This window comes from Protopterus annectens, chromosome 3.part0 (assembly GCF_019279795.1).
Source record: "Protopterus annectens isolate FY-2018-M chromosome 3.part0, PAN1.0, whole genome shotgun sequence".
NCBI classification, from domain to species: domain Eukaryota; kingdom Metazoa; phylum Chordata; order Ceratodontiformes; family Protopteridae; genus Protopterus; species Protopterus annectens.
Genome location: NC_056731.1, coordinates 1266660860 through 1266683363, shown reverse-complemented (window position 1 = coordinate 1266683363; position 22504 = coordinate 1266660860). Strand labels below are relative to the sequence as shown.

At 38.4% G+C, this 22504-nt stretch overlaps 1 protein-coding gene across 1 annotated transcript in view; it reads right to left on the bottom strand.

The window, feature by feature from the left end:
- The window catches only part of LOC122796726 (tetratricopeptide repeat protein 8-like), a 306505-nt gene that overhangs the window by 232943 nt on the left and 51058 nt on the right, over positions 1 to 22504 (bottom strand). Inside the window, exon 2 of the mRNA XM_044065428.1 lies at positions 12271 to 12388. Coding sequence (XP_043921363.1) covers positions 12271 to 12388 — 118 coding nt within the window. The remainder of the gene's footprint in view (positions 1 to 12270; positions 12389 to 22504) is intronic.

Genomic DNA, 22504 nt, shown 5'->3' with positions numbered 1-22504 from the left:
AAAATCACAGACTTAATAATCTGGTTAGATAAGAGGTACCACATCATTATAAATTTTACTTAAAGTACATAAGGGTTATTTTATTATGACAGCTACTAAGTAGGGCAGGACCAGCTCGAATGTCACACTGATGGGGGAAGGAACGTGAATTTAACATGTATACCAATAACACTTTGTTTTACAGCACAATAAACCACTCTCTTGCCTGATAAAAAGTGTATGTGTATATATATATATATATATATATATATATATACACACACACACACATATATATAATATTTAGAAAGCTGGTGAGGAAATATTACTCTATTTTTATTTTACTTGAATCGCTTGTCTGTGTAATACAGGATTTTCGAATGGAAACAGACTGCCTGCCTTGCTTGGATTACTTTTGAATACTTAGTAATTCTGTACAATTATATATTTTTATTATTGTTTTTTTTACTTAAGATGAGTTTAAGTTTGCTACTTCTACTACTATTGTCTGATCTGATTAATATACACTGATTAACTAGAGATATATGGACTGAAAATCTTCCACACAAAGAAGTTTCTTACACGCTTTTGTTTTTGGACCTACTATACTTGTTTAGTAGGTTGTTTTGAGACTTCGGGGATACCATGGATGTTACTTTTTTTTTTGTTCTTGTATTAAAGTATCTAATTGTCAAAGTTACTTTGTATTTCTGGAGCTTTTCTCCCCGGGCCTCTGCTGAAAACTGACCATAATCCAGTCGGACTCTCCTGGTTAACAAAGGTAAAATAAAATAAATAAATAAATAAATTCTAAGCCTTCTTGCATGGAGCTCTGAAACAGAATTTTGCCAGCTGATTGCCTCTTCTCTCAACAAAGAGCTCTACTTGAGGAACTCCCCACAGATGGATCAAATCTTGAAAGATCGCGAACTCTTGTTTTCATTTGTGTGGGTCTGCCTGGTCTTGCTCGGCTTGTCTGCACACAATTTTGCTCTGACGGACTGTAGAATACCTGCAGAGTGAGACTGTGCTGTGAAGCTATATCCTAAGCTAACATGGCTACTCTGCAAATGGGGTATAACCTGTTTTTCCCTTGCTTGTTGATGTACCACATCATTGTGGTACTGTCTGTAACCATTTGAGGTCCCGGGGGACCAAAGATGGTTCAGAGAACTGAGTGCCTTGACCAGGGTAAGCATCTCCTTTACAGTTACGTGCTTGCATCTGTCCTTGGTGTCCCACACTCGAGCACTTTTCTCTCTCCTGAAACTGCTCCCAAAGCAAAGCCTGAAATAACTGTGGTAACTGCTTTGGAGCTGGAGGAATAAGGGGAAACCTGGATTTAAGGATATCTGTTGTCTCCACCAAGCGATTTCTCCTCTGGCAAACCCCAGTACTGGGAGCTGAAAAGGCAAAGGGTGTTGATGCTGGGACCAAAGAGATTTCAGATACCACTGTATCTTTCTCATGTGAAGTCTTGCCAGGGATACCATGAGAATCATGGATGCCACGAGACCCAAACTCGAGGTATCCCCTTGCAGTGAGAAAATCTTAGAAATAGATCTAAATAAAGACCTATTTTTTCCTGTAGAAGAAAAAGCTCTTTGAGCTGAGGTGTCTAGTTGGCATCCTATGAACACAATCCTGTGTGAGGGAGTCAAGAAAGACTTAAATGTTCTCTTGGAATTCAAGCTTGTGCAAGAGCTCTCTCACCCAAGAGAGAGTCATCTAAACACAAAAAATGTGGCTACTCTGTAGCCTGCAATCAGCTATAATTGGAGTTAGACACTTTGTGAACATTCTTGGTATGGTGGATAGTCCAAAGGGTAAGGCAGAGAACTGATAATGTGATCCAGACTGTGATGATATGAGGTAGTGCCATCTGTGCCAGGGAGAGTAGGGCAGTGCATGTGTAACACATGCCAGCATAACTAGCTGGAGTTTTGTAAAGAATTTTGTATCATTTGACTAGCACACTGATTTGTACAGACAGTTTATATTACGTGATCGAACACTGAAATCCTCAAACATGTAATAATCGAACCCTAAATGTCGAAATGCTGTAATGTTGAACGGCAAAAAAATAAAAATAAAAACACCCACAAACCATAAAAATGCTCTAAGCAGGGGGGCAAGCCCCCCTGCACCCCCCACCCCCCGCTACTTAAATACACCAACTCCGAGATCGCACTACAGTGCAGACAATGGAAAACTTCCATATCCGCACTGTACAGAAATCTCCACTGAACTGTTCGACATTCCGACAGCTCGACATTTAGGGGTCGATTATTACGTGTTTGAACATTTCATTGTTCAATCACGTAATACAGACCCTTGCACAGATGCTTGCATAAAAATGTATTTGTAAAGTTGTTTGTGATAACAAATGCATTTGTAAAGTTGCTTGTGTTAAAAAATGCATCAACAGTGGGTCCTGCTGGACAGAAAAGAGATATAATAATACTGTCTGATGTACATGTATAACTGATTAAATGTACACGTTTTAACAGAAAATTCTGGAAGTTAAGAGGTTAATCTCAGTCTAGCTAATTTTGAAAAAACAGGCTGAAAACTAAATGGGTTGGTTTAGGCCATAAAAGATTTTATCTTGCAGATCTAATTACAGCCAGAGACAAAAATGTCTGGGAAAACCAGGACTAGGAATCTTACTTTACAGTCCTTAGGGGGTGAACTAATTGCTACCCTGGAAGGGTGGTAGTTTTCGAAACTGTTTTATAGATTTCATATGCTGCAATAGATCTTGGCAAAGCTCTGGATGTGTATTGTACCAAAGTAAGGTGACCAGATGTGATGTCATCCTATAGCCAGCACTGAAATGATTCTTTACAGATTAGTGAGAGATATGACTGAAATCTCACAGCAGCACTTTGTTTTTCAGAACCAGACAGGAAAGATATCTCACACAAACACACACCTCATCTTGCCTTGCTGTAGTAAGCAACTTAACTAGGGAACAGTAATTCCTTAGTCGGTCAGGAAATATATAACAAGATTAGTTAAGCATTGTTTTTTGCATCTGTGTAAATCTATCCAACTGTGTTTTTTTTTTTTTTTTATTTCCTGTGATTGAAACACTGGCGTTTACTGTAACTAGATATTCAGTATTTAAGTTTTCTGTTTTATTATTTATTATTACTGAGTATAATTGAGTTCCCTTGTAACAGCATTAGAGTAGCTGACTGGTGGGAGTGTAATTACCATATAGTCTGGGCAGAGGGGACACAGCTGGTAAATCTGTGCCAGCCTTTCTCAGGTGTGTGTGTGTGTGTGTGTGTGTGTGTGTGTGTGTGTGTGTGTGTGTGTGTGTGTGTGTGTGTGTACATGTGTGTGTGTATAAATCAAATATCCAAGCGTGTCAGCTACTTGGAACAGAGACACAGAGCTCCAAAGTAGTCAGTGTGGAGTTTTGTTTGGGGCCGAGAGAGAGTGAGAGAGTCCAGTCTCAGGTCTAGAGTGTTCTCCTTTGTGTGCTCGTAAAGGAAACTATGCTTGGTGCAGACAGCTTCATCTTAAAATACTGTGCGTATCCATTTTTGTTCCTAGTGGCCATCCCTCAGCACCGTCAGTGGTGATGATGGAGGCTCCTTGATTACTGTCCCAGAGTAGGGACCGTCACACAGACACATAAAACCTTAAGAAAACACATGAAGTCTAGATGAATAGGAATGTGATGTTAACCATCTTTTTAGTCTAATGTTACCAAGAAACTTGAAAGTGGATGAAGAGGCAACAGGTTGCAAAGAGACATCACTGAATTTGGGCACCATCTCAAACAGGTTTAGGAAAGAAAGATATGGAACTGGTCTCCAAGAATTTTCTTACTTTGGGACTAAAAACATCCTTGGATAAAACCTCTTTACCACCTAGAAAGGAGGAACTGGTTCTGTCACTCCTTGAGACAGCATGTGATGAAGAACAAGTGAAAACAAGAGTCTGATCTGCAGAATTTCCTCCCACTGCCATCTATAACCCTGATGAAAGATTTTCAGAACCCATTTGTCTAAATAAACATGTTGCCAAAGAGAAAATGGAGAGTCAAACTTTCTGGAAAAGAAAAAGGGTCAGGGTGGGAGGATGTTACAAAGTCTGTTGAACTGTCCTTTAGACTTGCTTGAGTGTCCCTGGTTGTGGGAAGTCTGAGACTTGTGTGTGAAACCTCCTTGCCACTTCTTAAACATCCATTTTCCTGAACTCTGTTAAGACTGTTTATTCTGCTTTTTTTGCTGAAATTGGATGAGGAGAAAAAAAATCCCTTGGACAATTTGAAAAAGGAGGGCTGAAAATCTGTGGGATTCCGTGGATCAGCCTGCCCCTTTCATCACACTTTTTGCAGCAGAGGGGCCAAATCTCTATCCAAGGGAGAATTTAAAACCTTATTTTATCATCATCTGGGAAGTTCTAAGAATGCAGCCAAGCAAACCTCCTTACAAGTGCACCAGTGGCCATAGCCCTGGAAGAAGTATCAACAGTGTCACATACACACTGCAAACAGTAGTGAACTGTACAATAGGAGAAACTAAGTTATTTAAAGCAAAATTTTCTTCACAAGAAGAAATTGTAGATAAAACACCCCTCATACTTTCTACATATGTCAAACTGTCAGGCTCACATGTTAGTTTTTTCTAAGATTCTGAAATTCAAACATGCAGAAGTATTTACCTTTTCCCATACATATAAATTTTCCCATCCTTACTAGAAAGAGTAGGATTGGAATTAACTAACTGTTTAGTAGCAGAGGACTCTATAAGGCTATAGCTGCTGGGTCAGGTTTGTGAATAATGTAAAAAAAATTAAGACTGAGGACCTTTATACATCCTATTTGCCTTTTTAGCGACAGCTGTCTGACTATCAGGAAAACAGCAAGCAATAAGACACACACATCCTCTAAACCAGACAGGAAATGACAAATGGGTGTAGGTTCTGGAAAATATTTCTGCAAAAACAACTTGTAGTATTTTTTGAGGGACTGTGAAACTTCAGTGTTTTGCCACTTAGAATGCTGGGACATACTAGCAATAGTGTCAGAGAAAGAGAACCCCCCACAGAGAGAACCAAATGGTAAGTTCTCCTCAGAGTCTAAATTAGAAATCGAAGGACAAAACCTTGAATTCATCTCTGCATCTTCCTGTTCAGATACAGATTATCAAATCTTATCAAGAAAAGAGCCATCCCTCTTTCTTTTACCAGAAACTACTCTACAAGAAGGATCAATGGCCTAATAAAACCTAAACCAGTTCCAGTAAAGTTACTACTATTCAAAGAAATTTGAGGAGAAGTAGATCTATGCTTGGTTTTTGGTTTCTTTTTGACAGGAACAATTGGGCCAGTTGTGTTATTAATGACAGCAACTGCTTCCCCAAGGATGGGCACAGCATTCTGACACGACAGGAAACCCTTTCCTGTTCCCTAAACCTGAGTCTATAGTGGCTGTAGGTGCTACACCACAAGGATCCAGGATAAAAGATGAGTGGTCTGAGGTACAACAAAATGGCCACAACAGCCTCGCATATCTGTAGGTGAGGCAAATTGTTCACCTGCTGTGGTGTCAAAGGCAGTTTACTTAATTTTTTCTTTTTGTGGCTGGAACGAGGACCGACTATGGGACTGACAATCTGTTTCATGGTCAAACAAAAAAATGGTGTTTTTGTACTGGAGAAAACAAGCAACAATGCCAGAAAAACTACAAGTCCGCAAAAGTTACTTTTCTTTTCTAAGAAAAAAACACAGTAAAAGGCACTTTTAAACACTATGGCAGCCTACAATGGAAAATATAATATTTTCTAAGAAGAAATTGTGTTTATCAGTTAGTTAACAACACTTTTAAACTGACATAAATGAAAGACCCTTTTAAAAGTATGTTACAGTCTCAAAAAAAAAGTCTGTTAAAACACAACACTCCTAGCTTAAAAATAACTTTCCTAAAGTGTAAAGTAATACAACATAAGTAAAAAATAAGAAAATGGAAGTTTTTTTTCCCCAAAAGTGAACTCATTTGCCCAGTTAAAGAAAGTACAGGCTGTACGTTGATACTTGCAAGCCTCAGAGATGCATACTCTTCAAAGGCAGCAAAGTTCACAGAAAACCCCTTTGGGGCAGTATGATGCCATCCAGTGATGCTTCAATCTCCTAGCTGGCCTCCACCTTTACTGGAGAACATCTCAGGGAGTAAAGCAGTGGTAGATAGACCCAGCAAACCAGCACAGGCCAAATGCATAAAGAATAAGTGGGTTAAAAAATAAATAAATAAAACAAATGGGTCTTGCCCTTCTCCTCCTGATTCTATAATTCATCTTTTATTTAAATAAGGTTTCAGTGTAGGGGGGAGGTTGATGAAATTGGTCAAGGAATTCTTAGCAAATTCAGTTAGTCAAAGACAGCATGGCACCTCACAGTTAGGGGACTGCCTGGCATCTTGGTTGAACCATCAACTGAATTATGATCAAGTTGGAGATGCAGGTCAAGGATGACATTGGAGATGCAAATTTCTTTTTCAGCACCCCATCCAGAAACCACTCCAGAGTCTTGGATGTGTCTATGGGCAGGATTCTGTACTTCACTGTCTCAGGGAAATGGTGGAGGGTAAATAAACTCGCATCCCAAGGGGGACCATCACTTGTAATTTGTTCCTGGTATAAGGTGTGAGGCTCTGAGTGCAGGTCTAAGGGCTTCCTCTTGCATTTAGCTTTCCTTGGTGCTACCACTGGGGTTGAGTATGAAAGTGAAGCAGCAGCTGCAAGCATAAATGTTTGAATAAGTAAAATAATAAACTTAAGTTGGGCACCATGTAATTATACCAAAATCTCTGGGATGTGTGTGTGTGTGTGTGTGTGTGTGTGTGTGTGTGTGTGTGTGTGTGTGTGTTGTCAATGCAGACATTGTGATACTGATGAGAAAGCTGTGGTCGAGATCCATTAGGGAGGGGGGCCCATGGGCAGGTGAACCTACATCTTTGAAACCTGTACCAACTGCAAGTCCAGTTCAGACAATGGACCTGGCAAAGGTCTGAAGTCTTAATCAACCTCTATCTTCATCAGGGTTCTAACCAGTATTTATTTATTTATTTATTTTACATTTGTTGACCGGGAATATCCGACTGGATACATGTCCATTTTCAGCGGAGGCCCGGGGAGAAAAGCTCCACATAGACAGTAATTTACATTCATATGAACAGAGAATATACTACTTATTTTGATAATTAATACATAGGTACAGAGAGATATATGAACAGAGGATATACTACTTCTTTCTGAAGACTAATACGTAGGTACAAAGAGATATGCAATTGTTAACAATTAAGATTTAGAAGGAAAAAAATGTCAGAGTAATGCTAGATGCAGGGAAGAGCCTTGAGGAATACCTGTGGAGAAGTAGGGTTTCGGAGGGTAATGGGTTTAGTCTGGTTTGGAACATTGACAGAGCCACTGTTTTTTAAAGTGAAGGGATAGATTTTTCTTGAATTTGGATAAAGAGGTGATTGTGGTGAGTTGAGGCGGAAGGGAATTCCGTATTTTACCAATGGAATTTGCAAACAGCGAGTCACCTCCAAAATTACAGGATTTGACTGTTTGAGCAAGTAGCCTATTTGCTGAGCGCAGACTAGTTAGGTTTAGATAAGGGGTGATTAAATTACGCAGTGCAGGAATGGAGTCAGGTTGAGTGAGAATTTTAAAAGCTACTGTTAGTTGGGTCTGTTGGAGTAGGTTAGGTAGTTCCACCCAGCCAAGGTTGTGCAGGTTGATACAGTGATGGGTTTTGTAAGGCATTCCAGTAACAAATCTAGCAATGTGATTATAGCAACTTGAGAGCTTATTTAGGTCTAATTTGTACAGGCTGGTGAGTATGGGGGAGGCATAAAGGAGTGAGGAGAGGAGATGAGACCGGGCTTTGGCCTCTCTTGCCTTGGGAGTTAGAAAGGATCTTATTCTATAAAGAGACCCCAGTTTTTTGTTAACTGTTTTAATAGTTTGGTTAATGTGAAGGTCGAATCTGAGTTTGTTGTCTATGGTAACACCTAGTAATTTGGAGTTTGAGTCTGGGGATATAGTAGTGCCATTTTTGGATTGAACAGAAAAGAGTACAGAGGAAGGTTTATGGGTAGGATGGAAGAGTAATAGTTTGGTTTTTTTAGGGTTAAGGATCAAATGGCAACCTAACAACCAGTCTTCAACTGCAGTCAGACAGTCTTGGGTTTTGGATAATAGCTTGGTTGGTGACCTGTCCGAGTTTATTAGTGTTGAGTCGTCCGTGTATTGTATGCAGGAGGTCTCGGGGATGACTGTGTGGAGGTCATTTATAAAAATAGAAAAGAGTAGGGGTCCCAGGATGGAGCCTTGGGGAACCCCTGTGGAGTTAGGTAATAGGGGCGAGAGTTTGTTTTGCCATAGTACGGCTTGATTTCTATCGGAGAGATAGGCACGAAACCACTTGAGTGTTGTGTTGTCTAGTTCGAATGTTTTTAGAGTGTTGTGAAGTAGTTGATGGTTGACCATATCAAAGGCCTTTGATAGGTCCAGAAAGAGAGCGGATGACATGTTTTTGTTGTTCTTGTTGTGGTTTATCGTGTCGGTGAAGGACAGGAGGGCGGTAGTAGTGCTGTGTTTGGGCCTGAAGCCATGTTGTGAGGTAGTTAGGAGCTTGCTCTGGGTTAGGTAGTGTACAAGTTGTTTGTGTATACATTTTTCCATGATTTTAGCAAGTGGTGACAATATGGCTATCCCACCTTTGTAGATAGGGATGACGTGGGAGATTTTCCAAATTGAGGGGATAGTAGATTCCGTTATGGTGCGGTTGATTAGGATGGAGATGGGGTAGGCTATGACCTCTGCAGCTTTTTGTAGATAATCAGCTGGTAGAAGGTCAGCAGCAATGGTGTAGGTTTTAGTTTCTTCAGTAGGGATCTAATGAAGGAAGTGGAAACAGGTTGTAGGTGGAAGGAGGGTTCTGACTTCAGGGTCGAACTTGTGGTAGAGGGGCTGGTGGGAGGCTGTTGTGCCGCTAAGGATTTGATAACATTGATAAAGAAAGAGTTGAATGTATTGGCCACTTCTTCAGGACTTTTATCATTTAGGTCGGCTGGAGTTGGAGTAGTGGTCTTGCCTGGATGGAGGAGGTTGTTAATACCTGCCCAAAACTTTTGGGGATTATGTTGGTGTTTATCTTGCAGTTGATGGTAGTAATTCTTTTTGTCTAGTAAAATAGATTTTTTTGTCACGTTTCTAAGTTGTTGGAAGTGAATTCGGTCTAGGGGAGATTTGGAGGCACGCCATTTGTCCCAGGCTTTGTTTCTAAGTTTGATTTTGGATTTAGAGTCTTTTGTTAGCCATGGAGCAGTCAGGTTTTTGACCTTGGTTGAACGTATGGGGGCATGGGAATTGAGTATGTTTATAAAGGTGGAGTTAAAGGTTATTACGGCTTCCTCGAGAGGGAGGTATTTAAGATTAGACCAGTTACAGGACTGTAGCTCTAGTTGGAATTTAGCAAGGTCAAATTGTTTAGTGTTCCTGATCGATTTATACACTGGTAGTTTGCATCTCCCTACCTTATTTTTCTCTATGTAGGTTATGAGATGATCACTGAGTTCATTTGGGAGAGTCCCAGATTTATACGCATAGGACGGACTGTTAGTGAGTATCCAGTCAAGAAGACTTTCTTTTTGATTGGAGTTGCCGATTCTGGTGGGGGAGGTTATGATTTGTGAGAAACCATGGAGATTTATGAGGGTGGGGTTGGTCTCAGAGGAACATTGGTTCCAGTCTATGTTCATATCACCCAAGATAATAGTTTCCTGGGGGCAGTTGACAGCAAGCCAATTTAAGATATGCTCAAGTGTGTCAGTGTTGCTTCCAGGGGGGATGTAGATCACAATTAGGTTGATGCTTTTTTCCTTATTCATTTGTATCTTTAGGGCAATTAATTCTGCATTGGAGATCTGGGGGGGTTGTGAGGGGTTCAAAGTAATATTTAATGAGCATTTGAAGAGGACGGCGAGACCACCTCCTTTTTTATTGGGCGGTCATTTCTGTATATGTTATAGCCTTGTGGGGAGATCTCAGTGTCTTTTTTGGCTGGTTTAAGCCAGGTTTCAGTCAGGCACATAATGTCGGGGTGGTATGGGTCTAACAGGGCGTGCAGGTTGTGTATTTTGTTGTTTAGGCTTCTTATGTTAAGATGGCAGATAAGGAGGGAGTTAGGAGAGTTAGGGAGAAGTGATAGGTTATGAGAGTAAGTGTTTGTCATAGGGCCTGGGTTGGGGTGGATGTCTCCATCCTTGGGCAAGTTTTTTCTCAGATGTTCTATGAGTTTCAGGAGTTTGAGTAATAATTTGTCAGCATGTTTGGATTTAGGAGAATTAATTCTTGGTTTATAGGGGTGGGGGTATTTGGTGTATTGTACTATATTGGTTGGGTAGTGAGTAGGATAAGCAGTGTAAGGTAAGGTTGATAGCTTGCAAGTATGATACTTGGGATAGTGATATCCCTTGTAGATTGTGTCCTCGTAAGTAGTTAGCGCGTATCAACATGAAGAGTCTCCACATAGACCATCTTAAGACTGACAACGTGGACAAAATGATCAGCCTGAAGGAGTGAGGATCAGCCTTATTCTTATCCTCAGATGCTGACAGAACGACAGCACTGCAGATATCAAAATCGAAAAGCTCAGCACCAATAGCAGTGTTAGCAATGAGATGGTTGACGTTAAGACTGCTGCATCAAGAACTGAGACTGCAACTGACCTCAACAGGTCCATTGAACTCAGTCATGACATAGAGAGACCAAGCACTGGTTACATGGAGACCAAGAACATAAGAGGAAAAATAAGGAGGCTGGCAGAGTAAAATCTGGAAGAACTGACACTCAATTCTTCTTAATGTTAGTTAACAGAAGACCTGAGACTACAAGTGCTGCATTGACAGAAAGATCCACCACATTTCAAAGCAAAATCCAGTTTAAAAGATCTAAATGGCTGAAAATAATGGACCTAAAGAAGTCGGAATTGAAGTTTTCAGAGCTCTGGCTGTGCTCTGGCAGATACAAGATTTGGGGGTACAGCTTCTTAAAACATTGTGGGCACAGCAGACAGGTTGTGGCTGACATTCTGGAGCACTGATTAAAACATTCAGCAGGGGAGAGAGTCTCTTGTTAACCAGTTAAGAAAGAGGGGCATACTTCAGCTTCTCTTACTCCTGATGTTCCCTTCTGCCATTAGGTGTAGAAAGCTTGAAGGTGCTCTGAAAAATGAACATTTCTTCATATATTTTAAACAACAAAACATCTTTTAGAGGGATCTTGACCCAGATTTACATTTCTTAAAATTATTTAGCTCCATAAGATTCTGTAGAATTATTCTGCTTTTACATTTCAGAAAGGAGAAGTAAACTGCCAAACAACTGTTCAATGTTAATAGCAATACAACTGCGACAAGGAATGGTCTAAGTAAACTTTAATGACAACAAAACTGACACAAAATGCAACTTACTACAACAAACTATAATACACGAAACTATATACTGCTAACAGTGAAACACCATTCAAAATCAGTAACAGAAAATAGCAAACAACTATGCAGATTGTAACAATCTCAATAAAAACCTCTTATAACTAGAAAAAACATACATGGTGCTAGCTGAAAACTTGCTACAAGTGTAAGAAGATGGAACAAAATGGTCTACAAACATCTGCTGAAAAAAGGGATAAAAAGCAAAGCACTACTATGAAGAAACATGCTAAAACGCAGAATGAAAACACATACAATAGCCTAAGCCTGTTCTCTAAAGTTAGACAACTTCTGCTGCAGTTGAATAGATTTGGAAGATTTTCCAAATTAAACTACACCTTTTAACTTAACAGGTATGAACAAAATGTGTTTTGTTTTAATCTAGTCATTTCATCCACCATTTCCTTACCTACTAATGTCTGCTGCAGGCTCTTTCACACAATCGGTTCATGGGCGAATACTAGGCTAACTGCCCAAAAGTGCCATTGTATGCCTAGCCAATAACCAGTAGTTAGAATCAAACCCTCTACCTTGTGTTTATAAGGTGAAGACCTTAACCATTATGCTACGCCAACTTATTTTCTCATGCACAGCATTTTAAGTTCCTGTATATTTTGTTTGTGCTTATTTGTACATTTTATAAATATTTGGTAGGCAATTATTTATTATCTGGCAGTTTTTTTATTGTACTACTGCTTACTAGATGGAGGTGATCACCTGGGCCACACTCATGCAAAAAATATTTCCTGATCAGCAAACTTAGGGAAAAGGGCATACTTGCAAGTTGAGCAACGGCGTTATCATCGAGAATATCTGCTAAACTCTCCTGGTCTATATCCACTTCATCCACATACACCATCTCTGTGAGAGTATGAGTCTTCAAACTCCAGACAGCCTATATTAAGAGAAATCACAACATAGCTTTAGTAAACTTCAGGACAAAAAACTTGTACTTTAGCAAATTTTTAATTCAGCACTGTCATTTCTTTACACACTACATATCACTGAACTAATTCTTAACTAAGATGGGGTGCCGACAGTAAAAAGGCAAGATGCATCTGTGACTGGCAATATTCGCACATCTGATGTTGGACATTCTCTCTCTCTTCTAATTTTCATCTTCCTCCCCTTCTCTTTGCTTAATTTTTTTACACATGTACAAAAATGTATACAGTGACCTACAGCACAGGTTCCTTTACATATGGTTTCTTCTGTCCTGCTCAATGCTCAGTGCTCAATGCCTACAGCTCTCTAACTGTAGATTTATCTCAAAGCTCTTTGCATTCCATCTTCTTCTCTGTCTGAACCATCACTTTTGACAAATCTGGAAATTATGCTGAAAGTAAAGTAAAGGAGCCATCAATGTAGGGTCAATCAATCAATTAAAAACAGAACACTTATGTTTCACTTAAGTTAGACCAAATGACTACATGACTGTACGCACAAAGATTCACTACATTGCTTGAATGATCTGCATTTTTTTCTCCATCCTCCCCTCATCAGGGCCAAGCCAGATGGTTCCACAACCCACACCCAGTTGAACCATTTACCCTGCAATTGTGGGAGCCAGGAATTCCCAGGTGAGGTGAGAAACATCATCTCTTGACACTTTCAATTATAAATATTTGCTTTACATATATGCACACATACACACATTTGTTTGTTTGTTTGTGTCTTTCGGCTTTTCCCGGTTAGGGGTCGCCATAGCGGAACTCCGGTCCGCTAATGATTGGAAGTAGATTTTTTACGTGCCGAGTTTGCCAGCCATGACGCACAACCTTCAACGAAGGTACGCCCATTCACGCATGTCTCCACACAGAAGACGCTCTAGCTGAGATTCGAACGACACAACGTCTTGCTGTGAGGCGACAACACTACCACAGCACCACCACCGCACACAAACACAAATATATATATATATATATATATATATATATATATATATATATATATATATATATATATAGACACACACACGGGTCTACTTTGTTTCATTGAATCTCATTTCACTGAATTTCATTCTACCCCGACTACTACACGCCCCACACTCCCCTAACTATATATACCAACTCCAGGATTGCACTACAATGGGGAAAAGGGCATATACCTTTTACTTGCCTTACAGTACTCTACACAGTGCCATATATATATATATATATATATATATATATATATATATATATATATATATATATATATATATATATATACTAAGTTCAGTTCAGTGAAATGAGTTTTCAGCGATGTGGTCAGGGTGAAATGAAATTCAGTGAAATGAGATTCAACAAAACAAAGACCCACACACATACATATGCAAATACATATAAACGCACACACATATACAAGACTTAACTGGGTAGTTGTAAAATATCCCTTCAAATCAGGTACTCTCAAACTGCCTTATTCTACTGAAGGATCATTTTATCCCATGTAATCCTTGCCCTCTTCCCCTCCCAGATAAACTCCTTCAGCTCTTTATTATTGTCCACAACGTCTCCTCTGGTTGATAAAAAATATTCCTGACCTGTATATAAAACAAGAGGAATTAAAAACAATTTCACTGTTTGTATTCTACTATTTATGAAGAAGAGCTTCCAGTTTCTCACTTTTTGTATTACATTTTGTTTACCCTCTTCCCACATAACCTTAGCGGCCAAAACAGATGCCTTTTCAATCTATACTCCTAAATGCTTCATCGTACTGCTGTCTCCATAAATACTGGTATTTTGAACCACTTTATGTATTGGCGCATCATTTACAGTTACAGCAATTGTTTTATTTTAATTTTATATCCCACAAAGGACTCAAAACTGTCTCCACATTTTCCACATCACTGAGACGTAAAACTAAAACAGCTGCAGCTGAGGCAAAGATGAAAAACCAATAAAAATAAATACAATGCCCAAAATGCAGCACTTTTTACCATTGCCACAGCAACCCGTGAATTAAATATCCAATTTTATTAAAGTAGTTGAGCACATTCGTTCATATAGAACTTCATTAAAACATTGCTTGTTTCTTATATATTTTGTTATATTTTGCCAATAAAAAACACAACTCAGTTAAGGTATCAGTTAATAAATATACAGAACAATGCACAAAGTAACATACTGTTACGTGCTGAAACTATATGTGCTAAAAGAAATGGGACCAAGAAAACTTTTTAATGTCCAAATTTAGCTTGAAAAAAAAAAACAGTTTATAAAACCAGTTGATACAGAAATAAGAAATTAATCATTTATAATTTTGCTGACCTCAGTTTTAACACGGGGACATTAAAAAAAAAGTTTGCTTGGTCCCTTTTGCATTGTTCTGAATATTATTAACTGATACCTTAACTGAGTTGTGTTTTTTATTGGCTGGACTTAATTTAACAAAATATATAAGAAACCATGTTTTTACTTCAGTCCTGATTAAGTTCTGTAAGAACGAAACAGTTCAACTACTTTAATAAAATTGGATATTTAATTTGCAAGGTGCTGGGGTGATTAGAAGTGCTGTACTTGGGGCATTGTATTTATTTTTACAACACTGAAATGTCCTTTTCTGGATTTATCAGGAACAAGATAATACCATCTGCAAATAATGCCAACCTTTCTTGATTACCAGGTCTATTTCACAGTAATGAATGGCCAAATTGTCAAACCAGATATGGTCTACAGTCAACAATTTCGAACCATTTTGACTTAGACTGCAGTACAGTGGGGATCAGGGAATTTGCCCTTTTCCCCACTGTAGTGTGATCTAAGAGTTCTACTGACATTGTAGAAAAGGTTTACATCACTAGGCCAAGTATTTCCGATGCCATTTAGTGATGTGTAATAAGTCCATCAGTAATGTGTATGCCAGACACAGGTCATCTCTTAGCAGTCTGTAGGATACGGAGTACAGGATAAAGGGCTTTAAGTCAGTCCATGTATGACGTTCTGTTTAGGCCTTGTATCCTTTTAGCAAGGTATCTCTGTGGGCATTCCAAGTGTTGTATATGTCTGGACAGATGCATGCTAAAGGGCTGTTATATTCAATGACTGGCTTAATGATTGCTGAATAAAGTGGAACAATGACATCTCTAGATCTAGACATAATCCCTTTGTTTATAAGCTGTGCAATGTAGAAGCACTTTCTTACAGCAATTTATTTGCACTTTGTTTACCGGAAAAGTCCACTGTGCCATGCAGATTCCATTTTCAGCGGAGGTCCAGGGAGAAAAGCTCCACAGCACATGCAAAGGTGAATACAATCACTGGAATAATCCAAAGAAATTATATACATAGAGTAGTTAGTGACAGAAAATCTGGCATACAGGTAATAAGTGACAGGTAACAGGTAATATACATGAATTGTCAAGGTATTACAACAGTGGAGAATTTTGGTAGTAGCTAGGAAAACATCACTTGTAATAAATATTCTAAGGAGGCCGAGTACAGGTACAGTTCCAGATAGAAGATAGGTATTCACGCAATGAAGTTTTGAAAAAGGCAGGATTCTGGGTTGTTCTAATAGATAATGGTACAGCATTCCAATTTTTGGTTATGGAGCAGGAGTAGAGGAGCTGGCTGAGTGAGAGGTTTGGTTTATATACCTGCAAAAGTTGCTGACTCTCGGATCTTAGGGGCCCCTTTGGGAGATAACGAGTAAATATAAAGCAGAGAGCAGGACAATCTAAAGGTTTGAATACCATTTTGTGTGCTATAGTTAGTTGCAAGTAGGAGAGGTAATATGATAGTTAAAGCCATTTAAGGGAGCGAGGAGTGGTGCAGTGATGGGTGGAGTATTTAGAATCGGTTGCAAATTTGGCAATTTTGTTGTAACAAATCTTCAGCTTAGTTTTTAGTAAGGATTGGAAGTTGGTGAATAGAGGGGCTCCATAGATAAGTGAGGTGAGTAAGTAGGTGGAGGCAAGGGTTTGTTTAGTGCAGGGGCTTAGGAAGTGAAGTTGTGTTTACACAGAATTCTGAGCTTTTGATGGGTTTTGTGGATATTATGTTGTACGTGAATTTCAAATTTTAGCTGCTCAGAAATAGTGAATCCAAGAAGTTGTGTTTCATTAACAACTTCAGTTCTCTGCAAGAACACCTCTCCAAACTATGGCTCTGTACATGCTCAAATAATTCTTCCAGCATAACATGAAACTAGAAGCCTCTTCTGAAATATATATCTATATATCTTCACTTTAAATTTCATTTTGTAGCTGAGGATGCATAAAACTGAGAGGGAGAAGAGCTAAAGAAAAAAAAGCTTAATTCTAATTGTATATCAACATGTATATATTGTACCTACATGTAAATCCCTGTCGTTTTTGTAATTTGTATAATGTTGCTTACTAGTAACTTGAATCTGTTAACAGTCATTATGTATCTTTATCTCATCAATGTATATATAAATACGTGGAACTTTTCTCTCCGGGCCTCCAATGAACATGGGCACTCCAAGGCCCAGTGGACTATCCCAGAAAACAAATGCAAATAAATAATAAATAAATAAATTACGCCATCTCTTTTACAACAAATGGTGAATTTGGTTGTTTTCTTAGAGGTGAATAGTATGATGGTGATTTTTGTTTGTGTTAAGGGCTAGATGGTTATACATCCAGGTTTCAGTGGTAGAGAAGTATGTCCGAGTTTTAAGTTGTAGTTCAGAAATGGAGTCAGCAGAGAATACAATAGTTGAATTGTCTGTATACTGAATAAGAGAACCCAGAGTCATAGCAGAATGGAAATTATTAATGAAAATGCTGAAAACGAGGGGACCAAGTACAGAGCCATGGGGTGCTGAGATAAGAAGAGATAGAGTGTTGCCATTTGAGTCTGTCAAGATAGCTTGAGAACCAGTTGATTGTGGAGGGAGAAAGTCCAATGTTAGATAGCTGGTTTGGAAGTAAAGGGTGAGAAACAGTAGCAAATGCCTTTGATAGATCTAGGAAGAGGGTAGAGACAGTTTTGCCAGCATCACAGGCTCTGTTTACTGTACCCGTGAACTATGGCCTAGTCTAAATCCACGCTGTGTAAGTAACAGGAGTTAGTTATGAAGAAGAAAATGGAGCAGTTGAATATGTATGCTTTTTCCAGTATCTTGGAGATGGGAGAGAGAACAGTGATAGGTCGAAAACTAGTGATATATTGATACTTTTGTGGAGAGGGAGAATAAATGCCTTCTTCCAAGTTTTGGGCACATAGGATTCCTGGACGGATCTATTAAGAAGAGTACTTATGGGGTAGGCAACAGCATCTGCTGCAAGTTTTAGATATAGCAAAACATAAAGAAACCTTGTCAATAAATGTGGTATGGTCAAAGGAATCAGATAATGCAGAAAAGAGATGTACAAGAACCACGAGACTAGTGTAGAAACGGTTTATTTCGCAAGTAAAACTTTCACAGTTACAAGCTGATTCTTCAGGCATAAAAAACATATCTAAACAGACAAATATTCCTTGTATACATATACACACTTTTCTATTAAGAGTTGACTATTTAAAGAAAAATAAATTAAATGCTAACAACATACTAGTTAATTATAAAAACATACTAGAAAAATCAATTAATACAATTTTGAAGGTAATTTAACTCTGGTTTCAAATTAAACGTCTCATTTAAACCTGACGGATAAAAAGCCCTAAAACGTAAAATTCATTTATTTTCTTGTCTCTCAGTTACATTGATTCTTTCACCTCCTCTATGGTATGTAGGAATGTTCTCTAATGTAAAAAAAAACTTAAAATTATGGGTATGACCTGTCTCACAGGGTTTACCTTCATAATGTCTTCATAATGTCAGCGTCCAGAATGTTGAACCCGCTTCCACGTACACCAAACTGCAAGTTCACAAAACCTCGAATACCGAATTGCAAAATCTCACCCCCTTTTTGACCCATGTTAGCAGTTGTTTGTAGGTGTGGCGCAGTCGGAAATGTCGAATTTGAGTTTTTTTCGACATTTGAAAGTTTTCGTGGTTCTGGTTTCGCAGAAACGGTTCAGTGATGTGGTCGTTCGGTAATCCGTGATCGACATTGTAAAGGTAAACCATGTCACGTATATGTTTACAAAGGAAATTGGATTCAATATTCCTTCTTATATCAGATATGTGACTGCAAATACAGTCTTTAATCCTTTGATTCATTTTACCTACAGAGAAGGAAAGATGCTTAGTGCACTTGGCCATATAAAGAATATCCCTAGTGTTGCAGTTTCTGTGTTCTTGTATATGGAAAATATTTTTAACTGGATGAGTAAACATTTCCTGTGTGTAAATGTATTTACAAAACACACAAATGTTGCATTTATAAGTACCTCTTTTATTTATTTTCTGATCTTTACTTTTTAATCAGTTCTTTGCAGTGCAATTTATTTTTTAAATAGTAAAAAGCAGTCCAACCACCACGGCTAGCAGCATAAAATTTTAATACTCAGCAAAACCACAAAATCACATGAAAAAAGATAAGTGCTTTCAGAGTTCAGTGCTTCATCAGATCTATCCAACAATACAAACTTCATTAATTTTACAGATCTACAAGGACAAATCAAAAGACTACTGTCTATCAATTAAAGGCAGAGCCTCCTTGCCTTTAAAGCTGGTCTTGAGGGTATATTACCGTTAAGACCTGGTGACTTAGCCTGCAAGGTGGCTATCCATTTAATCTCAGATACTTAACTAATCACCACCGCTAGTACTTTCTTCAATGATTTCAAGGGTTGTGAAGACAAAAGAAAGTGTGTCCACCATTCTCAGCAATATGTTTATAAAGTGCATTAAACATATTATTATGTCTTACATCACGTAGAGGCTGAGGGACATGCTCCTTAAAAAGCCTGCTAGTTTTTCCCACGTAGAAAAGCTACACAAGTGAGTTGAAGAAAGTTTACATGTTTATCGAAAGTGAGTTAAGAAAGTTTCAAGTACGTCTACTACCATTATTAAAAAGGTAGCTCTCATTTTTTGCAATTACTATATGAATGGGTGAGAAATAACATAACATTCCATACACACTTGTTAAATGGTTACACTCAATGTAGACCCTTTGTTTACTTGCATTCTCAATGATTTGGGTGTCCAGATGGTTAAGTATATTCAGGAACAACCATGCCTACAGGACATCACTATAGACCTTATAGGTGACCTATTAAAGATTATCCTTAAAAATACATCATGTTTGTAGAACAGAGCGTGTATGTACCTTTAAGAAGCATTTCCAGATGTAAGCACATGCATATAAAAATAGTGAGCACATGCAGGCAGCAGTGCCATTTTGAGAGAACAAGATGTTAAGATGTATGAGTGTGGTAGTCAGTCTGTTTATAAGTTTAAGTTACAAAGCCTCATCCCTGATGTTTGTGTTTGTAATAAAGCTGCTTGAACCAAACCCACAAATGTTTAGCTGTTTTATCCTGACCAGACGAGTGACATGGTGTCAGGGCCGAGATTAATAGAGTACCTTTCTCTAGCCATTAGGTGCAGAGTTAAGGGTTAAGGCAGACTGAGGTGGCTGAGGGAAACAGAGCTCAGACAAACAAAAATGGCCAGAAACAAACTTAAGGTAACCAAAACTTGCGCAAATGATTTATTTGGCAAAGAAAATGAAATGGAGCATTTGTAAGGCACAAAACCCATTATTAATCAAATGAGTAGCACAAAACATATTATTAATCAAAGGAAAGGCACAAAACGCATTATTAATTAAATTAAATGTTCGAAACCATGATACTTGATAAAACTAGCAGAGATATACATATAGGGCTCAGAATTACCTTTGGCTTGCATAACAAGCATGCTTAAAGTAAAACGAGCACAAGAAAAGTATAATGAGCATAAGAGATTAAAAGGGCATAATGAGTACAACAAAAGTACAACAAAAGGGCAAATTAAGCGTATACAGCAAGGCGACTGCATGTTTTTTAGTAAAGGACCATGTTTGGGCCCAAACTACTATTCCACACATACCAAAGCTATTCAAAGCAAAACCAGAGTTGTTGAAAGTATCTCAGGGTGTGCAAAGTGTTTGCTTTATAATGGTGCAATTATTTCAGAGAGTTTGCTGTGTGCAAAGTACAGTTATATTGCAAAGTGCAGTCAAATTACAGCCAATTAGAAAAGTTTCTTGTGCTGTGTACATTTATTCAGAGTGCCACCATTTCAGAGTGTTTCTTACACTGTCCAAAGCTGTTTTGCAAAGTACAGTCATTTTGAAGAACTCTTTTAAACTGATTAGGAGTGGTTTCATGAAGTACAGTGATTTTAAAGTATTCATGTGCTATGGAGACTTATTTGGCAAAGTGCAGTTATTTCAGAGTCAGTTGTGCTATTGGACATAAATTACAAGTTCTGGTATATATTTGTGTATGTACGTACATAATTTCAAGCACCTTCACTACTGTGTCTTGATAGGGCAGAGGCATTTGACAGACGAAGTCCACTTGTGTTTGATCATAATATTGCAGACAATTAGAGTGTATTTGAGCAGGAATACAATATTTTCATACAAGCAGCTTTTTCTGACAAAGATAAACGTACAAGGGCATTCATTCTGCTTACCTTAGCTGGGTCAGAGGCCATTTAAAGAGAGTGTTCATTTGTGTATACACTAGCAGTATATGCAGGAGAGGGGGGAAAACTGCCATATTATTGTACCAGCTGAATCAAGGGAGAACCCTGAGTGCTTGAAACGTAAATGCAGAGAAATGTGCAACCCCCAAACAAAATGTTACATTAGAGAGGCACTATTTTATACAAGAGACCAAAAGCCAGATGAAACTTTTTCAGCTTATATCACTGATTTGAGAAATAAGGCTAAAACGTGCAGATATGGTGACTTAAAAGATGAGTTAATAAAGGACAGACTTGTGTGAGGTGTTAATAGTGCTGCAGTGAGAAAGATTTTGCTTCGTGACAGTGATTTAACATTAAGCAAAGCCATAGATATTGGTCATATCCATGAGCTCACAAAAAGCCACACAAGTATGCTTGCAAGTGACAGGAGCATGGTTTCAGAAACCACTAGAGCAAGAGTCAAACACTACTAAAAACTCCTAATGTCCACCACGGCAGTAAAACTTAATAGTAAAATCAAAAATTTAATAAAAAGAATATAACATAAAATAAACAGTCCACAGTCTTCCGATAAGCACTTTCGGCAAATAAGCCTTCCTCAGATTGTATAAAAAGGACTGTTCAGCTTTTGTATTTATAAGGCATCACAGCCATTCCTCATTTAGTTCTCTGACACGCCTTTGTTGCAAACCAAAAGGAGGCCAGCTAGCAGAGAGGTATAATTTCCTTCATTGTAATTAAAGGGGCAGTGCTTCTCTTTACTATAGGATTGTATATGAGAAAACTAATAGCTATGGATGTGAAAACATTATATGAATGAAGCAACATTCAAGTAAACTTGCTAATCATATTCCTTCTATTCTTAAATGCAGGTTTTAATGGCACAATAGTATTCAAGCCTGGTGATCTGTTTGCTCTTAAATTAATTATCCAGCATGTTTCCCTTAGCTCTGTGCGATTATTAACATCATCTCCTTTTGTGGTCTGACAGACTGCCTCTATGGCCTTAAATACAAAGTAATGAGAAGGATACTGTGCTACGTGGACTGCTAAGGCATTATTGGGATCTTTCTGTTTGATGTCCCTCAAATGTCTGAGGATACGTTCCTTAAGACAATGATCTGTTTTGCCAACATAGAAAGCACTACATTGGCAGCAAGTCGCTAAGTATATGATGTGGGAACTAGTACAATTAGCATAGACATTAAAATTGTACTGTTGCCTGGAGTATGGATATACAAAAACATTGGAGCTGTCAATGGAGTTGCAAGCTTTGCATCTTAAGCACTTGAAAGTGCCCTTTCTATTAGAATTGGGCCTATTTCTTTCAAATCCATCTTTGTTGCAAACGAGACGTTTCAAATTCTTCTTATTCTTGTATAGGAATCTGGGCTGTTCACCTACAATGTCTCTTATTTTGTCATCGGTTGTCAATACCGGCCAATACTTCCTAATAACTTCACATACTTGC